We start from the raw sequence: 27,976 nt of genomic DNA, 5'->3' as shown, positions 1-27,976 counted from the left end.
TTCTCTTAATTATATGAATTGAATTATATTTTGGCCAAGTTTTTCACTGAATACATCTACCAAGGAGAAACTCCTTCTCAATGGAATAATGCAGTCATTACTTTATTACACAAGCAAGGAGACATATCAGATATAAAAAACTACCGTCCTATCAGTTTGATTTCACACATATATAAACTTTTCACAAAAATTATCAAAAAAAGACTGGTCGCTAAATTAGACTTCTATCAGCCTAGAGACCAAGCTGAATTTAGATCGGGATATAGCACTAACGACCACTTACTAGTGATAAAGAAGCTAATAGAGAAGTCTGCAGAATCCAACAAACCATCGGCACTGATATTTGTCGACTACGAGAAAGTATTCGATACCATAAGCCATCAGAAAATATTAAAAGCATTGACAGAATGCCGAATAGACCATCGCTACACCAACATAATTAAATATATCTACCAAAATGCCACCGCTAGCATAAGGCTATCTGAACAAGAAGCCAATAAATTCTGTATACAGCGAGGAGTGCGGCAAGGAGACACAGTCTCTCCAAAGCTATTTACGACGCTTTTAGAACATACTTGTAAGAAGGCACATTTGAACGAGCATGGTATTAACATAAATGGAGAGAAGCTCAGTCATTTGAGATTTGCAGATGACATCGTCCTTATAGCCGATCGTATGGATGATGCAATAATAATGTTTGAAAAAATTTATCACGCTTCCTTGGAGGTCGGACTAAAGATTAATATGAACAAGACGCAAATAATGACTAATCTTGTGCTAAATCGAAATATTGCTGTTAATGGAAAGGATATTGTGCAGACTACATCGTATAAGTACCTAGGACATGAAATTCGGTTGGGCAGAGATAACCAGACATGTGAGCTCCTACCGCATAGGATTAGCCCTATTAATCCTATCGCATAGGATTAGCCTGGGCAGCGTTTGGTAAATTAAACTATGTATTTAAATCGGATCTACCTATATGCCTCAAAAGTAAAATATTTGACCAATGTGTGTTACCTGTACTCACTAATGGAAAGCGGAAACATTAACACACTAATTGGGCAGGACACGTCGCTAGATTATCAGACAACCGATGAACAAAACGTATTTTAGAGTGGAGACCAAGGCAAGAAGCAATACGGAGCAGAGGAAGCCCACTAACTAGATGGACTGACGACCTGAAACGTGTTAGCAATAACTGGATGCAAGCCGCACAAGATAGAGACAGATGAAAAGAGCTGAGGGAGAGATGTCCCGCGATGGACGCATACAGGTTGATGATGATGATGATGATGATGATGATGAGTGTCTTGTGATATACCAAAACTATCTGTTCTGCAAGGGTGTATTAGTACTTTAGTAACAAGTTACTCTTGTTTCTGTATCTAGCTTGTGATATATCCTAACTACCGGATAAGAGATAATTTATAGTAATGTTTTTTTTTTTTTTAGAAAAAAGTTGACTTTATCGGAAGAGACGCTCTTCTCAGACAACGGGACGAAGGAGTTAAAAGAATGTATTTGCAACTGCTTTTAGAAGACCATGATTCGGAAACGGATCTCTGGCCTTGGGGTGGGGAGCCTATCTATAGGAATGGAAAATACGTCGGTATGACTACAACCACTGGATATGGATATACATTTAAAAGACAGGTTTGAAAATTAGACTCATCTTTATTAAATATGCATTCAAAAAATAGTTAGAAAATATTATATATAATATTTATATTTTAGGTATGCCTTGGGTTTGTCCAGAACTTTGATGAGAAGGGAGAAAAGCAAAAAGTTACTAACGACTACGTTACCAATGGCCATTTCGAAGTTGATGTTGCTGGAATCAGGTGAATATTGTATAGAATATTTTTAATTAAATCCTATGGAACAAATAAAATATCTACTTGTTTAAATAATTATTTAATAATATAAACAAAAATAAAAAAACAAATAGTTAATATTAATTTTAGTAATGTATGCGTAAGTGACAAAGCTAAAAAAATAAAGAAGAAGAATGATAGATATATGCGTAATGAATTTAGAAGTACCAAGAGTACTATGAGATTATAAGGAAATTTTATAAAAGATAGCTTATATTTACTAATATTTAAAAGACCCTACACCACTATGTGATAACAGGGTTTTTAAAATTATATATGTAAATATATATGTAAATATATATGTAAATATATATGTAAATATATATATATATATATATATATATATATATATATATATATATATATATATATATATATTTAAGGATTCTACAGTATTCACTGCCTTCCCTCGCTCAACCGTTTCCATCTCTCTCTGTTGTTCCATTCTCCATCGTTTAGTCCTCTCTTACTCATGGCGTCATCTACTTCGTTCCTCCAGGATTTTCGGGGTCGTTCTCTTTTCCTCCTTCCTATGGGGCTCCATTCGGTTATTCTCTTTATCCATCTGCTGTCGCTAGTTCTTCTTACATGTCCATACCACTTTAGTCTTTTTTGTTCTATATATGTTAGTATGTCTGTTTCTATTGATGTTCTTTGCTTTATTTCGTCATTACTTCTCCTATCCATTCTTGTTACTCTGCAGCATCTTCGCAGGTATTCCATCTCTGTTGCTACTATCTTACTGCTGTTTTTCTTGTTTATGATCCAATTTTCAGCCCCATATGTCATAATACTTCGCACTAATGTTTTATAAATCTGCGTTTTTGTCTTCATATTTAGGTGTCTATCCCACCATACTGAGTTAAGTTGTCGGATTGCTGTTCTTGTTTGTCCTAATCTTTGTGTAATTTCTTCCTCTGTTGTTGCCTTTTTCGTAATTATAAACCCCAGGTATTTGAATTTATCCTTTCCTTTGATTGTTACGTTGTCATCAATCTGTAGATCTTCTATGTCTTCTTCACTTGTAGATAGGTACTCTGTTTTCGCGAGGTTAATATCTAGGCCAGCCTTGGTATATTCTTCTTGTAGTTTCTTCATCATGTAGCTGAGGTCGTCTTGGTCTTGTGCAATCACTACTTGATCGTCTGCAAAACTTAATGTATATAGGTATTCGTTCCGTACCGGTACTCCCATGCCTTCGCATTTTCTTTTCCATGTAGTCAAGGCTTTCTCTAAGTATATTTTGAATAGGGTTGGAGATGTGGAACAACCCTGCAGGAGCCCTTTTGTTGTGGTGAAGTCTCCTATGATTCTTGTTCCCATTTTAATGGACACTTTATTTTCTTTATACAGAGCTTTTGTAGCTTCTATAAGTTCCGTCTGTATTTCTAATTTGTACATTGCCTCCCATAATTCTGACCTTGGTACAGAGTCATACGCCTTTCTCAGGTCCACAAATGCCAAGTGTATATCTCTAATTTTTGCTTTTTTCTTTTCCAAGAGTAGTTCCAGGGTGTATATGTGGTCTATGCATGATCTTCCTGCCGTGAAGCCTGCCTGATCCTCTCCGATTTTGCCTTTTATCGCTTGCTCTATCTTTTCTCGCAGTATCTTCCCATATAATCTTCCTATTGATGATATTACGCTTATTCCTCTGTAGTTTTCGCATCGTTTTTTATCTCCTTTCTTAAATATAGATGTCATATATGCCGCCGTCCATTCCTTTGGGAGCTGTTCTCCATTTATGGCTTTCTGAAATATCCATTGTATCATCCGGTGTAATTTTTTTGATCCGTATTTTATAAGCTCAGGTGAGATGCCTCCAGGTCCCGGTGCTTTCTTATTTTTGATTGCTTGTATGGCCGTTCTCATTTCCCTATCTGTTATTTCTATTTCTTGTTGTGGGAATCTGCTTCGTCTTCGCTTGTTTTCTTTTCCAATGAATTGTGGTCTTTGTTCTGTTAATAGTTCCTTGTAGTAGTCCTTCCATTCTTTGTCCTGTATATTTCCCAATTTAATTTTTTCTTTTGAGTTTTGTTTCAATCCTCTCAGTACTTTCCATGACTCCGAAGTTCTTGTACCTCCTATATATGTTTCAATATTTAAGCAGATTCTTTCCCATTCTTCATTCTTTTGCTGTGTTATTTGTTTTTTCACTTCTCTATCTTTTTCTCTATATTCTTTATAAACTTCATCGTTGTTTGTAGTCAGCCATTTTCTGTATAGTTGCTTTTTTTCTTGAATTATTCTTTTTGTTGGTTCATTTATTTCATAATAGTGCTGTTTATTTGTTATATGTTCTTTTTCCCCAAGGGCTTCGAATGATGTTTGCTTTATACTCGCCTTTATATGCTCGTATATTTCTTCGATGTTGCCGTATCTAAATTCTATTAATTTTTGGTCTAGACGTTGTTGGTATAGTTCTCTTATAGTGTTCAACGGTTCTTCTGTGGAGGGGGTATATATATATATATATATATATATATATATATATATATATATATATATATATATATATATATATACAGTATGGTGGAAATGAAAGGAATAAATTCGTTATTTCGTAAACCGGAGACTTTAAGGAAACATCCTGAAACCCGTCGATTTTTATTTTTAAATAAGCTATTCGTAAGAATACATTTTTATTTTTGACGTCATCTATGTGAGCTTGATGACGTCATTGCTAAAATTTTGGTATTGTAATACATAAAAGGGGGGTATTGTAATACATCATTTAAAAGGTCTTTTAAATACCTATTCAGCTATATCAATATGTCTAATTAATTAAAGTTTGTAATTGTTTAAAAAAATTATTAAATATTTATTATTACAATAAATATTTATTAAGTATTGATATGATGTATTATTGACACCCAAAAATAAATTTTATAAAGGCCATCACTGGTAATGAAAAGTCTTTTTTATCTACTTTTTACCTTTTAAAAAAAAAACTAGTTACCTTATCAATATGAACATTAATAGTTGGACATTCAAACTTAATTATCTTTCTGTCAAGTGATTAATAGTATTATTGTAGTAAACGTATTCAAAGAGTCTTTGTATCTTTGAACATGAAGCTAACTGAAACGCAAAGAATTGAAATTCTCATAATGATTGGTTATGGAGATAAAACACATACGTAGAAAGAAGTATGTGCGTTATTTAATAATAAATACCCCCGTCGAGAACCAATTTCACAATCCACTGTAAGCAAAATTGAGAAAAAATTTAGAGAAACGGGTCATGTTAAAGACCTTCCTAAAGGTAGTAGAAAACCAATATCTGAAAACCAACAAGTAGACGTTCTGTTAGCTTTTCAAGATAATCCTCATAATAGTTCACGGCAAGTAGCATTAGATAATGACATGGACCATTCAACAGTTCTTAAACAGCTAAAGAAGGAAAAGTGGCATCCCTACAAAGTAAGTTTAGTACAAGAACTTATGGAAGATGATTTTGATAGACGAATTGAATTTTGTGACATTATAATGGAACGAAATAACAGAGATCCGATGTTTTTAAAAAAGCTTATTTTCTCTGATGAAGCTACATTTCTACTAAACGGTCATGTCAATCGTCAAACTTATCGGTACTGGGCTACGGAAAATCCACACTGGATGCAAGAGTATCGTACTCAATAGGTGTATTGGACCATACTTTTTCGAAGAAAACTTAACAGGTCCTCGATATTTAGAATTTCTTTAACATTTCTTGCTTCCAGAATTGAACCGGTTGTTTCTAAACAGAAATGATTTATGGCTACAGCAAGATGGTGCGCCTCCACACTATCCTGTCTTGGTACGCAACTACTTAAACAACGTCTTTCCAAATCGGTGGATAGGTCGAAGAGGAACAATAGAATGGCCGCCTAGGTCACCTGATTTGACTCCTCTTGATTTCTTTTTATGGGGATATTTAAAAAGTAAGGTGTATCAAAATAGACCATAAAATATTAATGAACTGAAAGAAAGAATACGTAATGAGGTTGTTCAAATAACTCCGGAAGTTTTAGAGAATGTTAGAGAAGAGTTCGCGGCACGCCTTTCTCATTGTATTTTAGCTGAAGGTAAACAATTTGAGCACTTAATTTAGGTTTCGTTGTATTTATTGAATAATACTTAATAAATATTTATTGTAATAATAAAAATTTAATTATTTTTTTAAACAATTACAAACTTTAATTAATTAGACATATTGATATAGCTGAATAGGTATTTAAAAGACCTTTTAAATGATGTATTACAATACCCCCCTTTCTATTCAAAAATTTTAGCAATGACGTCATCACGCTCACATAGATGACGTCAAAAATAAAAATGTATTCTTAAGAATAGTATTCTTACGATACCAAGTTATATCTTATAGCTTCTGTATTATTTTATTTCTGATTTTATTTGTGTACTATATAATTCTGGATAGGTTATCTTAAAATAAATATTTAAGTGCTAAAATAGATATTTTTGTGTAAATGGGTAGTCCGCAGAAAAGGGAAGAATGCTTAATTTATCTAGCAAGAATATACCACTTTACCAATATTACACACTTCTGAATGGTAACGTAATTTAGGGGTAATATGTAATCAATATAAGTGGAGTTAGTGTCAAATTTGCAATGATCTTTATAAGCAATAGCTTACTGACTGTACTTTACATGTTCATTTTAAATAATTAAACCTTGTCCCTTTAGAAAAGAGCGATTTAAATGGCAAAGTCAACTAAGAAGGTGTGAAAAATCTTCTACCACCCCACATTCACACAAGTTAACCGGTGTTTGCAGGCAAAAGTCCTCTCGAGGGTTCAGATGGCGAGGAGGACCTTTTTTTGTGGTATATCTTGCAGATGTGTTGATCTGACCAGTTTTTTCTCGATTTTAGTCATAAAATGGGCTTGTATTCGTGGAGTGCATGTTGCTAATGTAGATTTTGTTTCTTTCGTTCTTTATCTACTTATCTTCGGATATTAGGTGTCTTGGTAGCTACGATATTGTAGAGTTTATGTATGGATGTGAGTCTTAATATCCGCTGAATTTGGATGACTAATTTATAGCTAAATCTACGTGTTAAGTTGGTGTCATTCATACTGGCAAGGTATATTCGGCAGCAGAAGCATAGAATGCAAGCGTTTACGTTTTAAGAGTGGAAGGATGTGCTTCTCATTTTTAGCTGACAAGTTTGCGGAGAATATTATTTCTGGTCCTCAGTGTGCCTTTTAGTTTTAAACAAAGTTCTGTGAATGACTAAGTGTGATACAAACTATCTTCAAGGTATTTACAGCAAGTCCAGAGTATAAGGAATTTATTACACTATTGGATGTTCAGATTTGTGAAAACGTCTGTGTTAGGGACATTAAAGTAGCACACCTGAGTTTTTCCGGGGTTTGGCTTAAAGTTGATTTATGGTCTATTTTTATTGTGTTTAAGGCATGATTTAGATTTTTCTCCACTTCAGCAACAAAAGTTTTTGTTGTGCAATAATAGATGTATCGTCTACATAATAAAAGTCCTAGTATTTACTGGTACGGGTTGATGGTTTGTGTACATTTTATACAGTGTAAGTGCCATTACGCTACCCCAAAAGGAATCGTTCTTCTGCGTTCTCCATCTGCTATTCTTACCATTGAGAGATACCAAAAATTTTCTGTTGTGTAGGCATACGTTAGTAAAACAAGTAAGTATATTACCTACATGATCTTCCCTGTTTATAGCAATGTTTGTCTTTTAATTTGAGTTTTTCTTCTGTTTTACTTCTTGAGAAGCATTTTGTAGAGCTGACAAAATAAATATATTGACCGATAGCTTTTGTGGTCGTTGGAGTTTTGCCAGGTTTAAGCTAGGCAACAACTTTGTCTTTGCTTTGTTTGTCTACAGACTTTGGATATCAGTAATTGTTGTATTTTTGGTTCAAATTTTATAATAAGATTTGTGCTTAGATCTTCAGTTAGTACCGTACAATTGTTCATTATATACGTAGATAGTGAATCCAAGCTTAACATCGTTGAAAGATTACTTCAGCTGACTGGTTTTGTCCTCTCTCATTTTAAGTTTTTCTTTGCTACTTTGTCGGCTTTCACATTTATTATGTGATTTTCAGCGACCAGCTTAATACCAAATACCCTAGGTTTTGCTCTCTATGTATTTTCTGCACTAGAAATACGTCACATTTGTGCTAAGCGCATATGACTGATAAGGTTAAGTAAAGTATTTTTTATCTCTAGATATGCCCTTAATATTTATAGACATAATTAGAATAATTGGTCCTAAACAGGACCGATTTGACAAAAATCATATTGAACGGGTGATTCTAATTAGCCGATTAATTAATTGTCCATTACCCAGGGTACGCCTGATTACGGTGGTCTTATTTGTACTCAAATTTTCGTAAAGGCTTCTCTTTTGAACTCGATAAGAAATGGCTAATCTTTAACTTTTCACTAAAAATCTAAATTTTACGTACTGTTACTTTTCGACGATATTTCGAATCAGATTTGTATAGTAATAACTATAGTTAATATAGAGTCTCTTTGTGAAAAGCAAATGAGTTTGTAATATCAGTCACAACTCATATATGGATAATAAGGACATAAATGGTTAAAATAAGTGTACAAAATTGTAACTAAATATATCGGCGCCATTGTTCAGGAGATGGATTTATCCCAGAGAAAAAAGGTTACATGTATATTCCAGGTTCTATTTACGTATTTTCATTACTAAAAAAGTATATTTAAAGTAAATGCCTTAAGGTATCTTTAGATTCTATGGAAATTAGCAAATTAAATAATACAGACATAACTGAATGACTAACTTGAGACAAACAGTTGTCTCAAGTATTGTATATATTGTAAAGGTCATCGTCATAATAGTCAGAACGCAACAAGGTTCTATTGGCTTTTCTGCTTTTTGTCTCCTCATTCCTATTGAAAACTTAGCAACGTAAATAACGTTTTAAAAATATTATGTCAATATTTCTGAAGTGCCTTTCCTGAGATATTTTTTTTAAGCCTAGTTCGTTTGACTACATGTAATGGATTTGATAGTTCCCAACAGATAAGTATTGATTGTAAGTTGGATAGCAGGTGATTGTACAGGCATGTGTTGATAAATATGATGAGTCGGTAGGTAGTCTCATTATTCCCATATGTTACCTCTCCCGTTGATGCGTGGACGTCCTAAAGGCATTTTTTCTCTCGGGGCATTCTCCCAGTTTAACGTGGCAATGCAGTTATTAGAGAGCTTTTCGATTTAGCCAGCGTAACTTTGGTGGTGAGATTGAGTTTCTTGTATGACGTTGCTATCTTTATATATCTGTTTGACCTTGGCATTAGTTCCGGTTCGGAATTGGTTAGTATTCGGACCTTTGTAAGTTGGAAAATAATTCTGATGGTTTTTCTAGTAATCCTGATCTAATTAATAACTAAGTTTTACGTACATTGTTTTGTCAGCGTTCTCGTCACATTTTCAGTCAATAGGACTGGATTAATCACTGTTTTATATATCCTGATTTTAGGGATTTGTATTAGACTTCTGGATTTAAAGGTGTTATGTGGGTTATATATACATCAGTTAGCTACCTGAATATTCCATTTTATTTCTTATGTGACAACGTTATCTACGATACCTAAAACGCTGCAATCTTTCAAAATTAGATGGGTTTATTGTTACGTTATGCTCTACTCTACATCCTCTCTCTTGTATGTTAAAGAATGTTTATTTAGTTTTGTCATTACTTACTATCAGGCCGTTTTTTTGCTGCTAATAGCATTATGTTATAGCATTCTAATATTTAATCTATGGATTAAATCCGGATAGCAAATAGATATTTTTCACTTTTTCGGAGAAATAATATTCTAACATACAAAATCCTATTAAATTGCAAAAACCTTCCTTGCATATTATATTTACTTATGAGGGACAGCAGCAATATCAGTACCATAATAAGGCGTATAGTAGTGGACTGGCTAATCGTTGGATAATAGGAAGCATGAGTGTAGCAGTTTTAATGTTTTCGTGACTGCTACCTGGCATCGGGGAGCAGAGATATCAGTACCAAGTTAATGCATATAGGAATTGTTGCTTAAACTTTATTATTAAACAGCACTATATTTCCTAGTAAAATCGTCATGACTTTACAGTAAGACAAATTTTCGAACGGTGGTTATGGAAACTTCATGCACATACCATCGGGTTCCCTATGTCGACATTCAGCAAAATCCTTCTAATAATGATACGGGAGTAAAAATATAAATATCTGGGAGCTTACATCTTACTATGTTACATCAACAAAGAATTAGATCCAGACCAAGAGATCAGGGTACGAATAGAAATGGCAAGGGCAGCGTTCTTAAAATTCAAGCAATTGTTCTGTGACAAAAATCTGAATACTGCGCTGAGACTGAGGTTTGTTGAATGTTACGTCTGGTCTCAACTATTGTACGGAGTAGAAATATGGACGTTAAAAGCACAAATAGTTAAGAAGCTTCAAGAAGCTTGAACTTTGGATATACCAGAGAATGTTGAGAATTCCATGGATTGCCAGGGTCACCAATGAGGAAGTGCTGAGAAGGATCGATCGAGACAAAAAAATTGTTGAGAACAATAAAAGTACGCAGTGCTGCATACCTGGGACACATACTAAGGAATATAAAGTCTTCTGCAGGCTATCATGCTCAGATGTCGCTATTTGCTTCTATACGAAGCCTTGTTAGAGTTGCTTCCTAAGACAGAAAAGATTTATTTTCACGTTCAGAGTGACTGTGAATAGCCGTCTCTGAGGAACCCTATTAGGGCGAAATACGTATAAGACGGATACACAGACGCACTGTACGTGAAATTAAATCTTAACTGGCTTTTTCCTTTGGTTAAAAAATTTGTAGTTAGCGAAGACCCACCCAGTGTTGTAGGGCTACGTAATGATGACAATAAAGAGAAAAGAGAAACAGTGACAAAAAGCAACAAAATTGGGCTATTGGAGCACAGCTGCTTTAAAATCTTGATAAGAAAGAATACAATGGATGATTGATGGATTCGAGAAACTTGAGACTTGAAAAAGGCACTCTGCCAAAACAGCTGTAGTGATAAGATACAATTAATTTTGTGGAAGTTTTGAAAACAAAGTTTTTAGTATTTTATTGTTAAATAAAAACATTATATACGCTATAATAACTAGACAACTTATATGATATGGACATATAAGGAGAAAGTTTAATGAAACAATAACTACCCAATGTTTTTTATGAGTGAAAACGATATGAATAAAGGCAATGAGAAAAACCATGGCAAAAGGCAAAAGGAGTAATGATTAAAAAATGGAAGAGGTACCTTGTGGACAACATGTGCTTAATTAGGAACGAATGGAGATGAGAAATCAGAAGATAAAGAACGTTTTAAATTGATAAATTTATGCAATTTTTAGTTTGTGTACTTTCATAGAGTTACTTCGTGCCTATGTCGTAGCCAAATCTTGTATTTATATCTTCCATAATGTTCCATATGTTGTTTTTATTGCCAACATATTTTCAAGATCTTCATAACATTTAACTCTAAGTTCTATTGGCTTACTCTCTTAGGGCTCGTATATATTTTAATCTATATTGTCTATATTTTATATGTATATGATTAGCTTGGAGATGTAGTCAAAATTTTTATTGTTATTCGTCATCGTCTGCTTTTGCTTATTAGAAGCTCTGGTATTCTTGGGAACTCTGGTATATATGAGTGAGGTATTGGCCTAACTATTGCTGTCTTACAATCCCAATTACCTTTTTGCCTAATTTGAATGGCACACATGTCTTTATTTATTCTATTAGTTCTGTTATTAGTTCCTTGCCCTTGTTGTTCAGTACTGTAATATTACAGATTGCTATTATTCATTTATTTATATTTACTTTTGGTCCCGAATATTTCATTGTACGCCGTTTTTAGTTTTGTCAAATTCCGTTAAGAAAAATTAATATCTTTAATTTAATATTTCCTCGTTTTTTCTGGTATATTTTGCAAATGTGTTGATTTCACCAATTTTTTGTCGATTTGGGTCGTCGTACAATAGGCTGATATTCGAGTAATGAATCTTGCGATTCTGGACTTTGTTTCTTTCGTTCTCTAGCTACTTATCTTCGAATATTAAGTGGAGTGATAGCTATGATAGGGTAGAGCTTATGTATGGATGTGAATCTTAATTTAACGAACATCCGCTGATGATTTTGCTGGCGAAGTGTATTTGGCAGCAAAGCATAGAGTGCAAGCATTTACGTTTTAAGGATGAAAGGATGTGCGCCCCATTTTTAGCTGACAAGCTTGCAGAGCATACTATTTCTGGTCTTTAGTTTGCCTTTTAGTTTTAAACAAGATTCTGTGATTGACAACGTGCGATATAAACTATCTACACGGTATTTATGGGAACTTCAGAGTTCAAGGATTTCATTACAGTATTGGATGTTCAGTTTTGTGAAATCGCCTGTGTTGGGAAAATTGAAGGAGCGCTCCTAAGATTTTCGGGGTTTGGCTTAAAATTAAATCAGAGCTTATTTTTATTACGTAAGGCATCTATTAGATTTTTTTCCACTTCAGCAAAAAAAGTTTTTGGTTGTGCAATGTATCGTCTACATGAAAATTCTAGTGTCTACTGGTATCTGTTGATCATTTGTGTAAATATAATACAGTGTAGGTGCCATTACGCTACCCCAAGAGAGGCCGTTCATCTGCGTTCTCCATCTTACCATTGAATGTTACGAAAAATCTTCTGTTCTGTAGATGTACGCGGATAAAACAAGTGATGTTTACAGTTTGTCATGCAGTTTTTGGAGAAATGTCCTTTAATTTAATTTATCGTAGGCGGCATTTAGATTGACAAATACCACCCCTGATATCTGATATCTTTCGTACCCGTTGTTACTTTTTGCAACAACGGGTACGTTATTACGTACGTTTTAAGTATTACGAATAAAAATAAATAACGAAGAAGAATATAAGTGAACCATATTTAAAATAAGTGACAGAAAAAAGAATATTATATATACATTTACTTCTAAATTAAAAATTAAAATACTCGTATGCCTGAAAACGAAAGATACAAAAACAAAATGCCTATTTTTTAAACTTGAAAATAATGATAGCTTGTACAGGCGATAAAGTATTTAAAACAATAAGACCGAACATATTATACAGTGTGTAAAAGCCAAATGGAATAAATTCATTATTTAGGTTACTGTACATATTTATAAAAAATCCCGAAACACGTCAAATTTAAATTATACCTTGACATTCTTTAACGTGAAAATGCAACCACTACCTTCAACCCCCTTAGAATGACAGGTACAACCCCCAATTTTTAAAATAGGAAGTATAGGCTTGTGATATATCGTTTAAAAGGTCTTTTCATTCTCCATTTAAAAATGTTGTCGCTTTCAAGTTTATTAAGATTAATTAAGATAAAATAAATTAAAATCATGTGGTCATGTGGACATTTTGACACTTTTTATAAAGTTTTAACTATATGTTTTTATACCACAATACAAGTGTGAAGTGTTTTAACTTCTGTGTTTATATATATATATATATATATATATATATATATATATATATATATATATATATATATATATATATATATATATATATATATATATATATAGCAAAGAACAACTAGACTGGTCGACTCAGCCTGAATAAAATGAGTACCTTGGGTAAAACCAGGGGTAATAATAGGCGGTTGAATCGTAGCACTGGCCATGTTACCTTCCTTGTATACCGTAGGCCCTAGATATAGCAGACTACCCTGCTATACTCCCAAAGCCGCGAAGCGGTATAAAACGGGAGACTATTATATTATATATATATATATATATATATATATATATATATATATATATATATATATATATATATATACAGTATAGGTAAAAGTTTATGGTCGGTATGGACCTTACGTGAGATGGAGTGAGAAACACCTGTTTAAAAAGAGAGAGGTATATTAGGTCAGCCCTTTATATCGCCGAAAATGAATGAGTTGAAATAATAAAAAAGGGGAAATTCGAAGTTGCCAAACTTATTGGTTTTATTTGACCTGTTGTCTTAGCATTTGACCAATGTTCTAAGATAATCAAATTTGGGCGAAATGAATTTAAATGGTCTTGTGTCGACCCATTTTATCACTTGTAAAATCAATAATGGGTGAAGTTCCATCGTAAGTAACCGGTTGCAACTTTTTTAATCGAGATTTTGGTTTTACATGTTTTTACAGTAGAACATCAGCACATGAATTCGTTTCTTGAACCATGATTTCAATTCATCGACCAATATTCTAAAAAATGGTGTTTTTACGTCGTCCGGAATATTATAAACTGGTGCTCTTTCACAAAGCAATGAAAAAATGGTTTATATTCTATATTTAGAAAAATATTTTACTGCAACTCTTGTTCGATCTAAACTAAATTAATACACAAAACAAATAATCAATTTTTTATAGAAATGCAGATTCTTGTCGGATTTTTATCAGTGCGGCATGAGTCACTGGTGTCTCGTATATCCGGACCTCTTATCGCATTACAAACATAATTCTCAATTAGCAGTGCGGTACAAGATATATTTAGGTCGTATAATCTGGAAGTCGTAATAACTCCATAAGACCGACCGTATGTAATAAATAAATATATCCCTACAAAAATTATCTTGAGAAATGGGAAAAATACAAGAAAAAAGTGCTTTCAGTGTTCTATTGCTTTATTATTATTATTATCTGGTTGGTATTCTTTAAAAATACTAGCTAAGTATTCTGCAAATGTTGACATTTTTTCCTGGTCTGATCTTACTCAACTAACGTCATCTTTCTTAATTGGTGAGTTGTGTTCTTCAGGTCTCTTTAAGTGTTTTTGTTGCTATCCATACTGAATAATCTTCTTTAGACAATGTACTAATGTAGTGCTCAAATGTGGCATTGCGTGCATCATGTAGCGCTGATCTTAATTGTCTGCTTAGTCGATTATATTTGTGTTTGTCATTAAGATTTTGGCTGCTTTGCCATCTACTTCTTGCTCTTCGTTTTTCCACTATTAGTTGTAAAATATAATTCGGAGTGTTAGGTTATTTGTGTTTTCTTGCTTTGGAATTGTTGATCGTGTAGGTCTATATGAAATAGTAGAAGATGAAAACGGCAGCATATTCATCTATAAAAAAAAGGAAACGCGATAAAGATATCTAGAACAACTGTTTTATGTTATAAGAGATAAAAAGAGCCGGAAATTTCCAAAACTGGTGAACAGGGCTCCATAGAGGGGAAGTAGAATTAGCTGTGAAACAGTTTGAATGGGGAAAAGAAGTAAGCTTAGACTTGTGGAATTGGGATTTTGAAATTGGAATTTTGGAAAAAAATTAAATGGATAACAATATTCACTCCATTTACAGAAAATGCAGTGACCCGTAAAAAGAACTTCTTTAATAGCCTCCAGTCAACAATTTCCTAATCATGTTTAAAAAACACACCGAATGCACTGTATATACTAACCCAAGTCATCAACATACTTTGGAGTTATGTATTACGATCAATTTAAAGGTTATGCATGACTCCCTTTGTGAGGGCATTTTTAAGAAATTAGCATATAATAAGTGTAAAAAGTTTTTTTTTAATAAAGTGGGGTTATTTGTTAATTTAAAATGTTTAGTTTACATATAGTTACGGATTTGAAGTAGTGTAGTTTATTAATTTAGGTTGATTTGATTTCTGATCTGAAAAGCCTAAATGTCAATAAAATTCTCGATAGAAAAAGAATTCTCTAGAACACGGAAGATAACCTTGTTTGCGAAATAGAGTATTCGAGAAAATTCATATATGTAGGTAATAGAACAATTCGAATATGATTTCTTGCCAGATGGTTCTGGAACATGGAAAAAGGTATAAATACTCGGTGATTTGGATTCAAGAGACAGTAGGCCAGACAGTTACTATGAAGTCAGTATATGGTCAGACAGTTAGTTAGTAAGAAGACAGACACAGTGAGGTCAGTATAAGGGAGACAGTTAGTTAGTAAGAAGACAGACACAGTTAGTTACAGTTAGTGAAGTCAGTTGTTCAGTAAGTTCAAGATTAATCAGTCAGAATTAGGAAGAAAGTATAAAGTATGCAATAATCAGTGATTTAGTATTAAAATTTGATAGTATTGGAAAGTATATTAAAAGAATATTAGTTGGAGCTTGGAAGAAATTAAAAATGATATTATGATTGGAGATTAGTAGAAATGAAATTATAATAGTTATATGGTGATTGGATATTGGTGTATTAAAAAGAAGAATAAATATAAATGCTATTAAGAAGAAAAATATTTTAAATTGGTGAAAGCTCATAATTGCAAAAAGTAATTTCACAAAAACAAGGATAATCGAAGCTGAGAACGAAGACATTGAGTGGTGATTAAAATCAATATAGTGGAGAACAGTTTCATTTCGGCATTCAGTGACAGAAAGGTACAAAATTTTGTTAATATAATTTAGTTAGTGTCATAACAATTTTAATTTTAAAGATAGTTTGTTTAAAATTTACATTGTCTATATAATTTAATTAGTTTCATAAGAATTTCAATTTAAAGATAGTTTGTTTTAAATTTACATTGGCTATGTTAGATATATATTCAAAAAGTGCTTACAAACTAATTCTTTGAGAACCGCGATAAAAACCCTATATATATATATATATATATATATATATATATATATATATATATATATATATATATATGTATATATATATATATATATATATATATATATATATATATATATATATATATATATATATTTAAAAAACACTCATTGCTCATTAAAAAATTATTCACAAATAATACATCATTACAATATATATATATATATATATATATATATATATATATATATATATATATATATATATATATATATATATATATATATATATATATATATATATATATAGTGTAGGTAAAAGTTTATGGTCGGTATGAAAAAATTTAACAGGATATCTAACACAGATATAAAATCATATTTTCAGTGAATAGACAAAGATAACAATCATATTTCCCCTTGGTCTCCCCTCCATATTTCAGATTGACGCCCATTGCCCATTAGTGAGACGATTAGTTCCGATTAGTTCCGATCAGACAAAGATAACAATCATATTTCCCCTTGGTCTCCCATCCATATTTCAGATTGACGCCCATTGCCCATTAGTGAGACGATTAGTTCCGATCAGAGATCTTTTACATATCTCCGGTTCTGATCCTACGAAACTAGAGGTGGGTCGTTAACATTTTTATCGGAACCGTTTTTCGTAAACTGTAACTAGTTGATTCTTTACCAGTAGTTTCAAATAAGCGAGTACACAAACAAACATTGGCTATTATATTGAAACAAACTAACGAAGGATATATTTATTATAACTTGAAAAATAAATTAAACAATACAAATAGTACTTACATTTACATTACACATTATCAAATCGCGAATCGTCTAAATTGACATTTAAAAATATAAGTTTTTCCACTTTTCTTGTTAACCGTGCTTTTATTTAAAATTAAACCAGATTTTGAACATGTGTTCACAAGGAACAGATTTTGTTACAATACTACAATATTTTATGAATATAATGCTTAAGTTAGGATATACATGGCGATGGTTTTTCCACCACTGTAATGGACAGTTCCAATCTCCGTTCGAAATTTTTTGTGGGTAATATCATCAGACAAATACATGTCGACTTCTTTTATATCTCTCGATACAGGTGTATGTTTAGATGAGTCATGTCCAATTAATTCATCAAAAATACACCATGGACTTAAGTCATCTTTATCAGTTTCTTTTTCTTGTACTTATTGATTTTCACTAGTACAATCTTCTTTTTCTTTTTTTATAGAAGTAACCAGGTTCTTAACTCTTTCTTTTGTTTTTTATAACTAGGTATTCTGATTTATGAATGAGTTTCAATTTACGATTGATCTGCATTTTCCATTTCAAATCTTTATTGATAGTTCGTCAAAGGATGTATTTATTGTAAATATTCAATTAAGAATTATTTTTCTTAGTCAAAATTATTGACCTTGTAACAGCCACACTGCTCCGTGGCTGAATACCACCGAAGTTACCATGACAGTGTCCACCGAGAGTGAACGGTGACAAGAGACAGATATATGTTTGTTGTTGTAAGATCTAGGTTAAATTGTAACACATGGTTTTCTTTTTAATAAAATCGTGTAAATCAATATTCAAAGTCATTACCTAACTATTTTAACTAATACCCACATCACAACTGGCGCCCAACTTGGGCAAAATAGTTTAAAGTGTAGTTCGTACTGTGAAAATCGTAAAGTTTCATTGTGAACAGGAAAAAGTGTTTTTACTCCCGCCATTGTAAGGTGATTAGTGGACATTTTCACTTAGTTTAGTGCTTCACAATAATAAATCTACTGTGTATGTGACTGCTGTGGAAACTCCGCACAGACCATCCAAAAACATCCTGTGGGAATATTAATCTTCCACTACAGACCATTCAAAACATCCTGTGGGAATATCAATCTTCCACTAGGCCATTCAGAAACATCCTGTGGGAATATCAAGCTTCCATTCAAGGGTATTTACAAGAAATAAGCAACAGAAACTGTAATCCTTTAATTTTTATTACTATTTTTGTGTTAAACTTGCAATCACGTAACAAACGATAAACACAGTTATTCGCTTAGGTCGACGACGGTTTTTAGTTCAAGCGAATCAACATCAGCAGAAATGTCTTCGGTAAATTTAACAAGCGAACAGTTTCAAGCCTTATTAAATACAATAGCAAGGCCTACCTATTTCGGACTCAGGTAGTTTAGCAAAATGCGCTTCTCGCTTCGATGGATCAAAGGGGGCTGATGTAAAAGCTTTTATAGATGCGGTCGAGATCTATAATAGCTCATAATAGCTCAGTTACCGGCAGATACATTAACCGAAGCCACTCAATTAGATATGGTATACGGTTTGTTGCATAGGAGAATACGTGAAAAAGTAGCACGTGATAAGATCAATACATTTAGCGAACTCTTAAAAGAAGCGAGGCAAACTGAAGAATCGTATGAAAATCCGGAAATAAACATTAAAAACGAAAACGAATCAAAACGGGTACGGTATAGCTTTTTCAAAAATCCAGGTCACGTGAAGGATGAATGTCGAAAATTGGCCGCAGCCAGAACCAGGGAAGCAGATTCTCGAAAATCTTCGGTTGAGCCCAAACCTAATCCTTCTCTAGTAACTTCTCGTACTAGCCCTAAACCAACCTTTCCTACTTCGAATCAGATTTCGTGTTATGGATGTAAGACTCCTTGATTCATTAAGAGTAACTGTCCAAAATGCAAATCATCCAGTAAATCCTCAGCAGTATCTGAATTTATGCTTGCTGAAACAGTTAATGTCGACCAACAGTTTGCCACAAACCTATCAACTAAACCCATTGTTCAGGTCACTATTGAAGGTCATGTAGGTCATTGTTATCTTGATTCGGCAGCACAGTGCAGTATTGCTGGCTCTCAGCTAAGAGATATCCTCTTGAAGGATGAGGTACCCTTTTCCACAAAAAGTGTAGACATGACCCTAGCGGATGGTAGGACTACTTCTACCACTATTTTGGTCTTTGATAAAAGACTACTGTGTTGGTCTTCAAAATCTGAATATCCTAGCTTATTTAGATGATCTGATAATATTATCCCCATCCTTCTCTGATCACATAGACGATTTGAAACAAGTATTCAACCGGATGCGCCTATTTAAATTATATCTAAATAGAGCAAAATGTTCATTCGCCTGTGAGGAAGTCCAATATCTCGGACACATCCTTTCACCTTTGGGTATCCGGCCAAGTGAAAATAAAGTATCTGCCATATTAAACATGACACCACCCCTAAATGTTACTCAACTGCTAAAATTTCTGCAAACATGCTCATGGTTCCGTAAATTCATCGAAAATTTCTCCCATGTTGCTAAACCTTTGTCTAATTTAACCAAGAAAAATGTGAAATGGACCTGGGGAGCAGAACAACAAGAGGCCTTCGAATGTCTGAAATAATTATTGTGTTCAGTCCCAATCCTACGGCAAGCTGACTGCAATTTACCTTATATACTTCGTACAGATGCTAGCAATTATGCTTTGGGGGCATGTCTTCTCCAGGGGAGAAAGAGAACGAACGACCTGTAGAGTATGCTTCGAGACTCCTGACTCCTGCTGAACAAAACTATAGCACTACAGAACGAGAAGCTCTCGCTGTAGTTTGGGCAGTGAAGAAATTTCGAGGATACTTAGAAGGCGCTACTACAATAGTGCAAAGTGATCACCAAACCTTAAAATGGCTAATGACCTTAAATTCCCCTACTGGACGGTAGGCTCGATGGGCTTTAGAGCTCATGCCATATGACCTAAAAATAGAATATATCACAGGAAGAAAAAATGTAATCGCAGATACTCTATCAAGGCCTCCCATGACAGAAGTTCCCATCATAGCTGAAGTTCATCTAGTAAGAGTAGATTTTCCAACTCTTAGTGTTGCTGATGTTCGAGAAGAGCAGCTTAATGATCCAGATGTTGCCAAGATTATTAGATGTTTAGAAGATCCCTCAGTAGATATTCTATACCAAAGCTGGTGCAAAATGTGGTGGGGGAAACCGGTTTTAATCAAGGTCAATCAAGCTCAAGGTCACGCGAAGGTTACGTTCAAGGTCACGTAAAGGTCAAATTAAAGGTCCTGTTAAAATCAAGTTCAAGGTCACGAGAAGATCAAGGTCAAGGCCATGTGAATGTCAAGGCCGCGTAAAGGTCAAGGCCACGCAAAGGTTAAGGTCGAGGTCAAGGTCACGTAAAGGTCAAATTAAAGGCCCTGTTAAAGTCAAGTTCAAGGTCACGAAAAGATCAAGTTCAAGGTCACGTGAATGACATTAAAGGTCATGTCATGATCTAGTTCCAAGTCAGGGTGACAGTCAAGGTTAGGATAGGTTATTAGTATAATAAAACTCTTTTTAAAAAAATAATACCTTCTTAATTATTTATTACACTGTTATACATGTTTTTTAAATTTTCAAGCGCAGACTTACATAAATGACAACTGGATTGGGCCGGTGCTGTACCTTCAAGCTCTGTTCTCCACTCGGGACGATTAAAATGTACAAAACATGGCAGACGAGTCTGAACTTCAAAATCTTGAACTGCTTTTGTGGGTAATTTATACCAAGATCGAAGTAATTCCAACGGTTCCACACATTTTCTAAAGTATGGTAGGGTAAAGTTTTCTAATTCTGCTTCAGTAAACTTGTACAAAGGTTTTCTCGGATGTTGAGCCATTAATTTAGCTTTGTGACAACACTCCATTGCTATTAACCTGTTAATGTTCTTAAACATCAAATGTACTTACTTTTTATTTATGTAAATCAAGGTCACCTCTACGCAGCAACTTAGGCATGCGCAGTGTTTAAAATGTAAACTACATAAATTGAGGATTGTAAAAGTGATCTTTAGTAACATTTAGTTCGTCGTAATATAAGTTAAACAGTAAATAATTTTCAGTAGATTAGTAAAATTTTGTTCGTCGTGAGATCAGAAAGGTAATGAATATTTTTCAATCAATATTGTTGCTAACATTATTAATTTTAGAATTTAGTCATGGATGCGTGTTTAGATGGTACAAAAACTCTCAACTTAGCTGAAGCTGTCCGAAATTTGCAGTGGGTTTTTAATGAAAAGGCATACGATTTTGAATACGAAGCTGAACGAGCTACCATAAGAATAAGAAGATATACGGTAGAAGAGTGTAATGCAAAATCAGCAAAATATCATACGGGAGCCAGAATCTGCGAAGATTATTTAACTGATGTAATATGCATGTGTTGCTTTTTAAAAAAAATAAAAAATCTAGGGCTGACCGATTTTTTACATCAACTCAAAGATGTTCTACCCAAACACTGTTTTGAAGATGAGGGGGTAGATACTGTAAATTAATGTAAATACAATAAATAAATAATATATTTTATTTTGTAGTTTTCATTCCAACACAACATATCGTTTAAACAAGAATTGGAGGAATTTATGAAAAAAATTAAAGAACTAAAAGAAAAAATAAAACAATTCGAAAACAAGCAAATAATGTTTAAATCATTTAGTAAACTACACTTAAGTAAATTTCGCAGAAAAATTAAACCGTATACTATGTAATTTTTGTTTGAATAAATGATTTTAGTACTAATTGGTTGTTTGTTTTACAATATTTATAACTAAGAAATAAAACAAAAATAATGTAATATATATATTTTTATTTTTGCATTAAAAAAGTATTATACAACCAAAATACATTAGATAAAGCACAAATACATTTTTCACTATTATGATAAAAACAAGCAGGTTCCTTAACTTCTAATGATGGTTGTTCATCCAATTCGTATAAAGGAACAGTAATGTATTTTTTTAAATAATTTTTCTTTTCCAAACCTTTGACGTAAACTGCATTAGCGTTTTGTGTAATATCCTTTAAAATATTTGCAAAATGATAAAGGGGTGTAAAACCAAAATTCCAATCAATGCAGTGATGATTTCTTGTTAACCAAGTTGCCTGTCTGTGTAAATCGGAAGACAACATTCTAGTGGGAAACGGAGACTTGAATACATAATGACAAATTTGTGTTCCATTAAAAGCAGCAAGTTCTTTCACTACAAATTTGTTATTTTCTATCTTAAACCCTTGAACGTCTATTACCAGATTCATTTTAACAACTAACATTTTGACTATGATGCAGACCTTTTATTGCTGTCTCACAATTTTAGTTAAAGGATTGTAAGAGAATTCTTTTTCATGTAATATCAAGCAATAAGCGGAAACATTGTTTCCTACAGATTTACTAGTTTCAAATTCTATTCTCAAAACAACAGAGCCACTTTGAATTATTTCTTTTTGTCTTGAACAATCAGTATGTACTATAGGGACATTCTTTTTAAATTCTTCTGGACTAAATATTGGTTGATTAGTTTGAATATGATAATAAGATTCTTGGAAATTGGCAAACATTTCATACAACGTTGCAAAACGGTTAGTGTCAAAATCTAAGTTGAGATCTTGATAAGGATATCGCTCCGAATTAAGAAACATACGGATATTTGTTAGATTGCAGTGATCAAATTTACTCATATCTTTCAGCATTTTTCCTTTTCGACCATCATGGAAAGCCACTACAATGTGTCGAGGACTTTCTAACTTTGTAGTTGTTTTTACTGGCCAAGTATGACGTGTTGAATTATTTAAAGTGGGATACTCAACCAACTCCCAACTTCTAAATTTAATAGGTAGTTCTATGTTACTACGAACTATTTTGTTTAATCGCAATTGTTCGCTAATATTAGGTAAAATATGAGGTACATTCCAATATAGTTTATTAATTGCAATTTTTGGTTTTTCTGTTTCATCTGTAGCAATAATAGCATCAATATCATCTTTGTCTCGTATTAAGACTAATTCTTGCCTCATGTTTATTATAATTTTTTGAAAATCTTCGAAAAATCCGGACCAAATTTTTAACGGTATGCATACGTTAAAATTCCCATGGTTATCAATTACCAGTTTATCTCCTTTTGGAAACCATCCAGCATTTTCTAATAGTTTACTCTGATTTTCATTAAGAGACAAATAATTTTTCAAAGTTGAAATTAAACCAATATTTCGTACAGAATCAATTATAACACCGTTTAACTCATACCTTAATTCTCTAAATAAATATGAAATACCGTTATTAATAAATTGAAATTTTGTTGGAACCTGATTTTTATCGGTTAACATTTGACCTTCAATGTAAATATAGCTGTTACATGGTAAAGTATAAGCGTCTAGATCTTGGATAGGAATTCTAATTTCATCATTATAGTTTAAATTTGATGTATATGGTTGATAAGTGTGATACTGATAATCTTCAATAGTTGTATCGCTAAAAGGTTGACCCAACACGTGTAACATTTCCATTATATTAAAATTTGATAATCAAGTGATTTCAAAAATTTACGATTTTGAGATGTTAACAGCTTAGATGTTATCCTTCTACTAATTGTTTTAATGAGATGACGTCTTTTATAGGAATGTTTGGGATAATTACTTCGATGAAACTGCAAAACCATTTTACTCAATTTTTCTAAGATGTAGCCGAACAGTAATTGTCTCTTTATTAAAATTAACCAAATTTCCTTGTTGATCTAAAACTCGTACAGTTATGTTGCTTATCGTCTTGTTGCTTACAGGATAATACAAGATGGTTAACGGTTGCTCGACTATTTTATACCCATTAGGAACTTGAGGAAAAAATTGATGAATAATATGCATAGCCTTTCCATTTAAAAAAGATCCAACAGCAATATTACAATCAATACAGATAGTATTAACTTTTAAAATATTTACCACATTCGTGGATAGATGAAGTTTATTTGGTGTAAGTTTAACTCTATCGAAACCTAGTAAACTTCCTATAGAATTATCAACATCAAAATTAATCCAATCACTACTTTTAATACTAATTCTATTTGTATTTATATCGGGTTTCATACTAATTATGCTAGCGGTTTGAATCATTTCATTTTTAATAATTTTAATAATATCATCAACTTCGTAGGCACCTACAGGAATTTTAAAGGTAAACTCGCTGTTTTTACCCCACACAAAAACATTATTATATATATCGACATTTGGAATACTGTTAAAAGTGTCGAAATTTGCAACACAAATTTCATAATTGAAATTCTCATCAAGATAAATGGGAGGATTGTAATCATCACTGAGAATTGATGATTCTCCAGTAAGGGTGAATGTGACTGACATGATGGTTCAAGTATAAATGATGCTCAATGATTAATTATAGTAATTAAATAAAAATCTTAAACAGTTTTGACCACAATTAAAAGAATTAAAATTTTGAATGACATCATAGTTATATACTATAGTAACGTTTCCATTACTTTTAAAATATCGTACTAATTCAGAAGAAGGAGGTAAATTTCCATAACTATCAAAATAAGTAATTACCGTATCTTGTTTAGCATATGCAGTCCAATGTGTACCATTTCCGTCTTTAGTATCGTGGTTTACTATACCTGATTCATGTTTTCGTATTACATGAGGTACAGAATCACGCATAAAAACTCCACGAAAATAAGGAATATGTAACAAACCAGCATATTTAACAAGATCTACATCAGTCATTGCTCGTTTAGGTAGCTTTACCGGGAGTTTCTTGAATACGGCTTTAAACGGAAACCTTTGCCGCGACGTTTTATTCCGTAACCTTTGTATGGTCTTAAATAAAAACCCGCTCCTTTTTTTGCCGTTTGTTCCATTACCAAATTATGCCTTTGTTGTTCAGCAAGTTTTTCGCGGTCGGCTTTGGCATCACTAACCGCCTTGGCAATTCCAGCTGCACCTCCCCCAACAGCTCCTAACGCTCCGAGCAATGGTAACAACAATGGTAAAAAACCACCTTTCTTGGGAGCTCGAATAATGCGTTTCTTTTTTTTTCAACGCACCTCCTTTTTTTGGTTTTTTAGAAAATCCCATACCCAATTTACGTTTACCTTTCATTGCTGTCGTTACAAACCAAGCTGCAATCTTTTCACCTAGCTTAGCGTCTTTTGATTTTACCCGTTCCCAAGCTTTATTTTCCAAGATTTTATCTGCTTCGTGTCTTTCACTTAAATTTTTATGTTGTGAATACGCAATGTCGTGTGTTTTACACGCAGCGTCTAATGCATTAATTCCTTCGTCCCCTCTCTCTAATCTTTGCTGCAAGTGAGTTCCAGGACCACAAAATCGGTATCCAGGTATATGTGCTTCGAATGGAAGTTTGTTATATATATATATATATATATATATATATATATATATATATATATATATATATATATATTACAACCTATTTATACTATCAGTTATCACTTGAACGTTATGAAGATCATTCAACAAAAGAATCGTTTACCTATTGAAAATCATGATAATAACGATGAATTTAAAACGGGAAAACATGGTTGTTTGTTTGGAGGTGATTCTAAAAGAGGTCTTATTGTTGGGGCTAGTGGTTCAGGAAACACCAATGCTATGTTATCTTTAATTGATCATCCTAATGGTTTAAGATTTGAAAATATCTATGTGTATTCTAAAAGTTTACATCAACCAAAATATGCATATTTGCGAACTTTAATTAGTCCGATTAAAGAAATAGGTTATGAGGAATATGGTAATGTAGACGACATCATTGCTCCGGAAGATATAAAAAATAATTCTGTTATCATATTTGATGATGTAGGTTCATGCAATCAAAAAATTATTCAAAGTTACTACTGCTTTGGTCGTCATAGATCCACAGATGCTTTTTATTTATGTCAAACTTATTCAGCAATACCTAAACAACTCATTAGAGATAATGCAAATTTTCTAATAATTTTTAAACAAGATATGACAAATTTAAAACACATATATGATGATCATGTAAATATTGATATGTCCTTTCAAGATTTTAAAAATGTGTGTTCTCACTGTTGGAAAGATAAATTTGGTTTTCTAACCATTGACAAAGATTGTCAAATATCATCTGGTCGATATAGAAAAGGTTTTGATGCGTATATTAGTATATAAGCTTTATAATTTACTTATATTTCCTCAGTTATAATGGATCCTCAGCTTGCTAAACAACTAATTAAAGGTAGGCAAGCTTTGAAGCAAAAATATAAACGTTTAAAAAGTGGTATAACTGATTCACAAATACAGTTGGAAAAAAACTATACACCCATTACTAAACCGATTAAAGAATTGCTTACCGCATTGGAAACAAAACAACCATCTGTTAAACAAGAAATTATTACACCACAATCAGAAAAAGAACTTCTTGGAAGTAAAAACTTAAGTCCTATTAAGAGAGATCCATCCGCCTTTAGAAAAATAGCATTTTTGACACCACCACCTCAACTAAGCAGCACACAATTAGGATCCAGCACTCACCCTACAGAACCCACTAATTTGATTGAAACACCTTATGAATCCAGAACACAATTGAATGAATTTATAGATGATACTATTTCACAATTTTATCAAACCGATCCTGAAGTATCGCATGATTATTTTGATCAATTTACAGCACCACTTCCAAGAGATTTTATTGAAGGAATGGTGCGTGATGTGACAGGTAAATATGATCATATTTTGGGTATATTCTACGATCCTAAAGAAAAAAAGTTTTTCATTGGAGATTCAGAGATTTACTTTGATGGGTCTACTATTGGAATAAAAGGAGTGAGTTACCCTGGTACTCTCGGAATTTATGAGTTGTTATTTTTAAAAAAACCTGTTACGTATACTGAGCAAGACATAAGCTACTATGTTGATATTATAGAACGGACTAATGCTTACCGTAGGAATAATAGGGCTTTACCTATTCGTACATTTCCAAACGATATAAAAGACAAGTGGCTCTACATAGTAAAACCTAACTTAATTGAACCCATACGTCCTAGATCTGGTTCAATACCATCAGGTGTGCTTACGCGGGGAATGTCTTCCAAACGTGGTGGAAAATTAACGTTGAAATCTTCCAAAAATGGTGGAAAATTAACGTTGAAATCTTCCAAAAATGGTGGAAAAATGACGTTGATGTCCTATAATAAAAATCCTATTGAATACAAATATTTTGATGATTTTAATGAGTTGATTGATAGACTACGATTGCTAGTAGCTTCTCAAGCAGCGGGTAATAACGGACACAACAATGAAATTATTTCAATAATTGAGGAATTGCGGGAAAGTGGAGTTATCGCATAAAGTGCATAAATATTGCAACTTTTGTTAAATATCATTCAGTGCAAAAATGCCTCTTAACAGATTCAACCAACACTACCTAACATCTCAAACCTGTAATGTTGATGAAATTGTCTCAGAGCCACTACAATCTCAATTTTACATTTGCCAACCTGCCGATTATTGCAGTGTGTGTATAATTACTATTCGTGGACGTAAAGACTTAAATGTTAGCAAAGATTACTTTGTATTGGATGGCAAAAATATTCTATATACTATGCCTGTAACTGGAAAAGTAAAAAATGTTAAATGTTTCCC

General features: G+C 32.8%; 1 protein-coding gene across 2 annotated transcripts in view; it reads left to right on the top strand.

Moving 5' to 3' along the window:
- The window catches only part of LOC140450148 (pyruvate dehydrogenase phosphatase regulatory subunit, mitochondrial), a 767,651-nt gene that overhangs the window by 587,855 nt on the left and 151,820 nt on the right, over positions 1–27,976 (top strand). For both annotated transcript variants that reach the window (XM_072543593.1, XM_072543594.1), the window contains exons 13-14: positions 1,456–1,656; positions 1,738–1,844. In XM_072543593.1, coding sequence (XP_072399694.1) covers positions 1,456–1,656; positions 1,738–1,844 — 308 coding nt within the window. The remainder of the gene's footprint in view (positions 1–1,455; positions 1,657–1,737; positions 1,845–27,976) is intronic.

Source organism: Diabrotica undecimpunctata, chromosome 9 (assembly GCF_040954645.1).
Source record: "Diabrotica undecimpunctata isolate CICGRU chromosome 9, icDiaUnde3, whole genome shotgun sequence".
NCBI lineage: Eukaryota > Metazoa > Arthropoda > Insecta > Coleoptera > Chrysomelidae > Diabrotica > Diabrotica undecimpunctata.
This window is presented reverse-complemented; position numbering and strand designations above follow the sequence as displayed.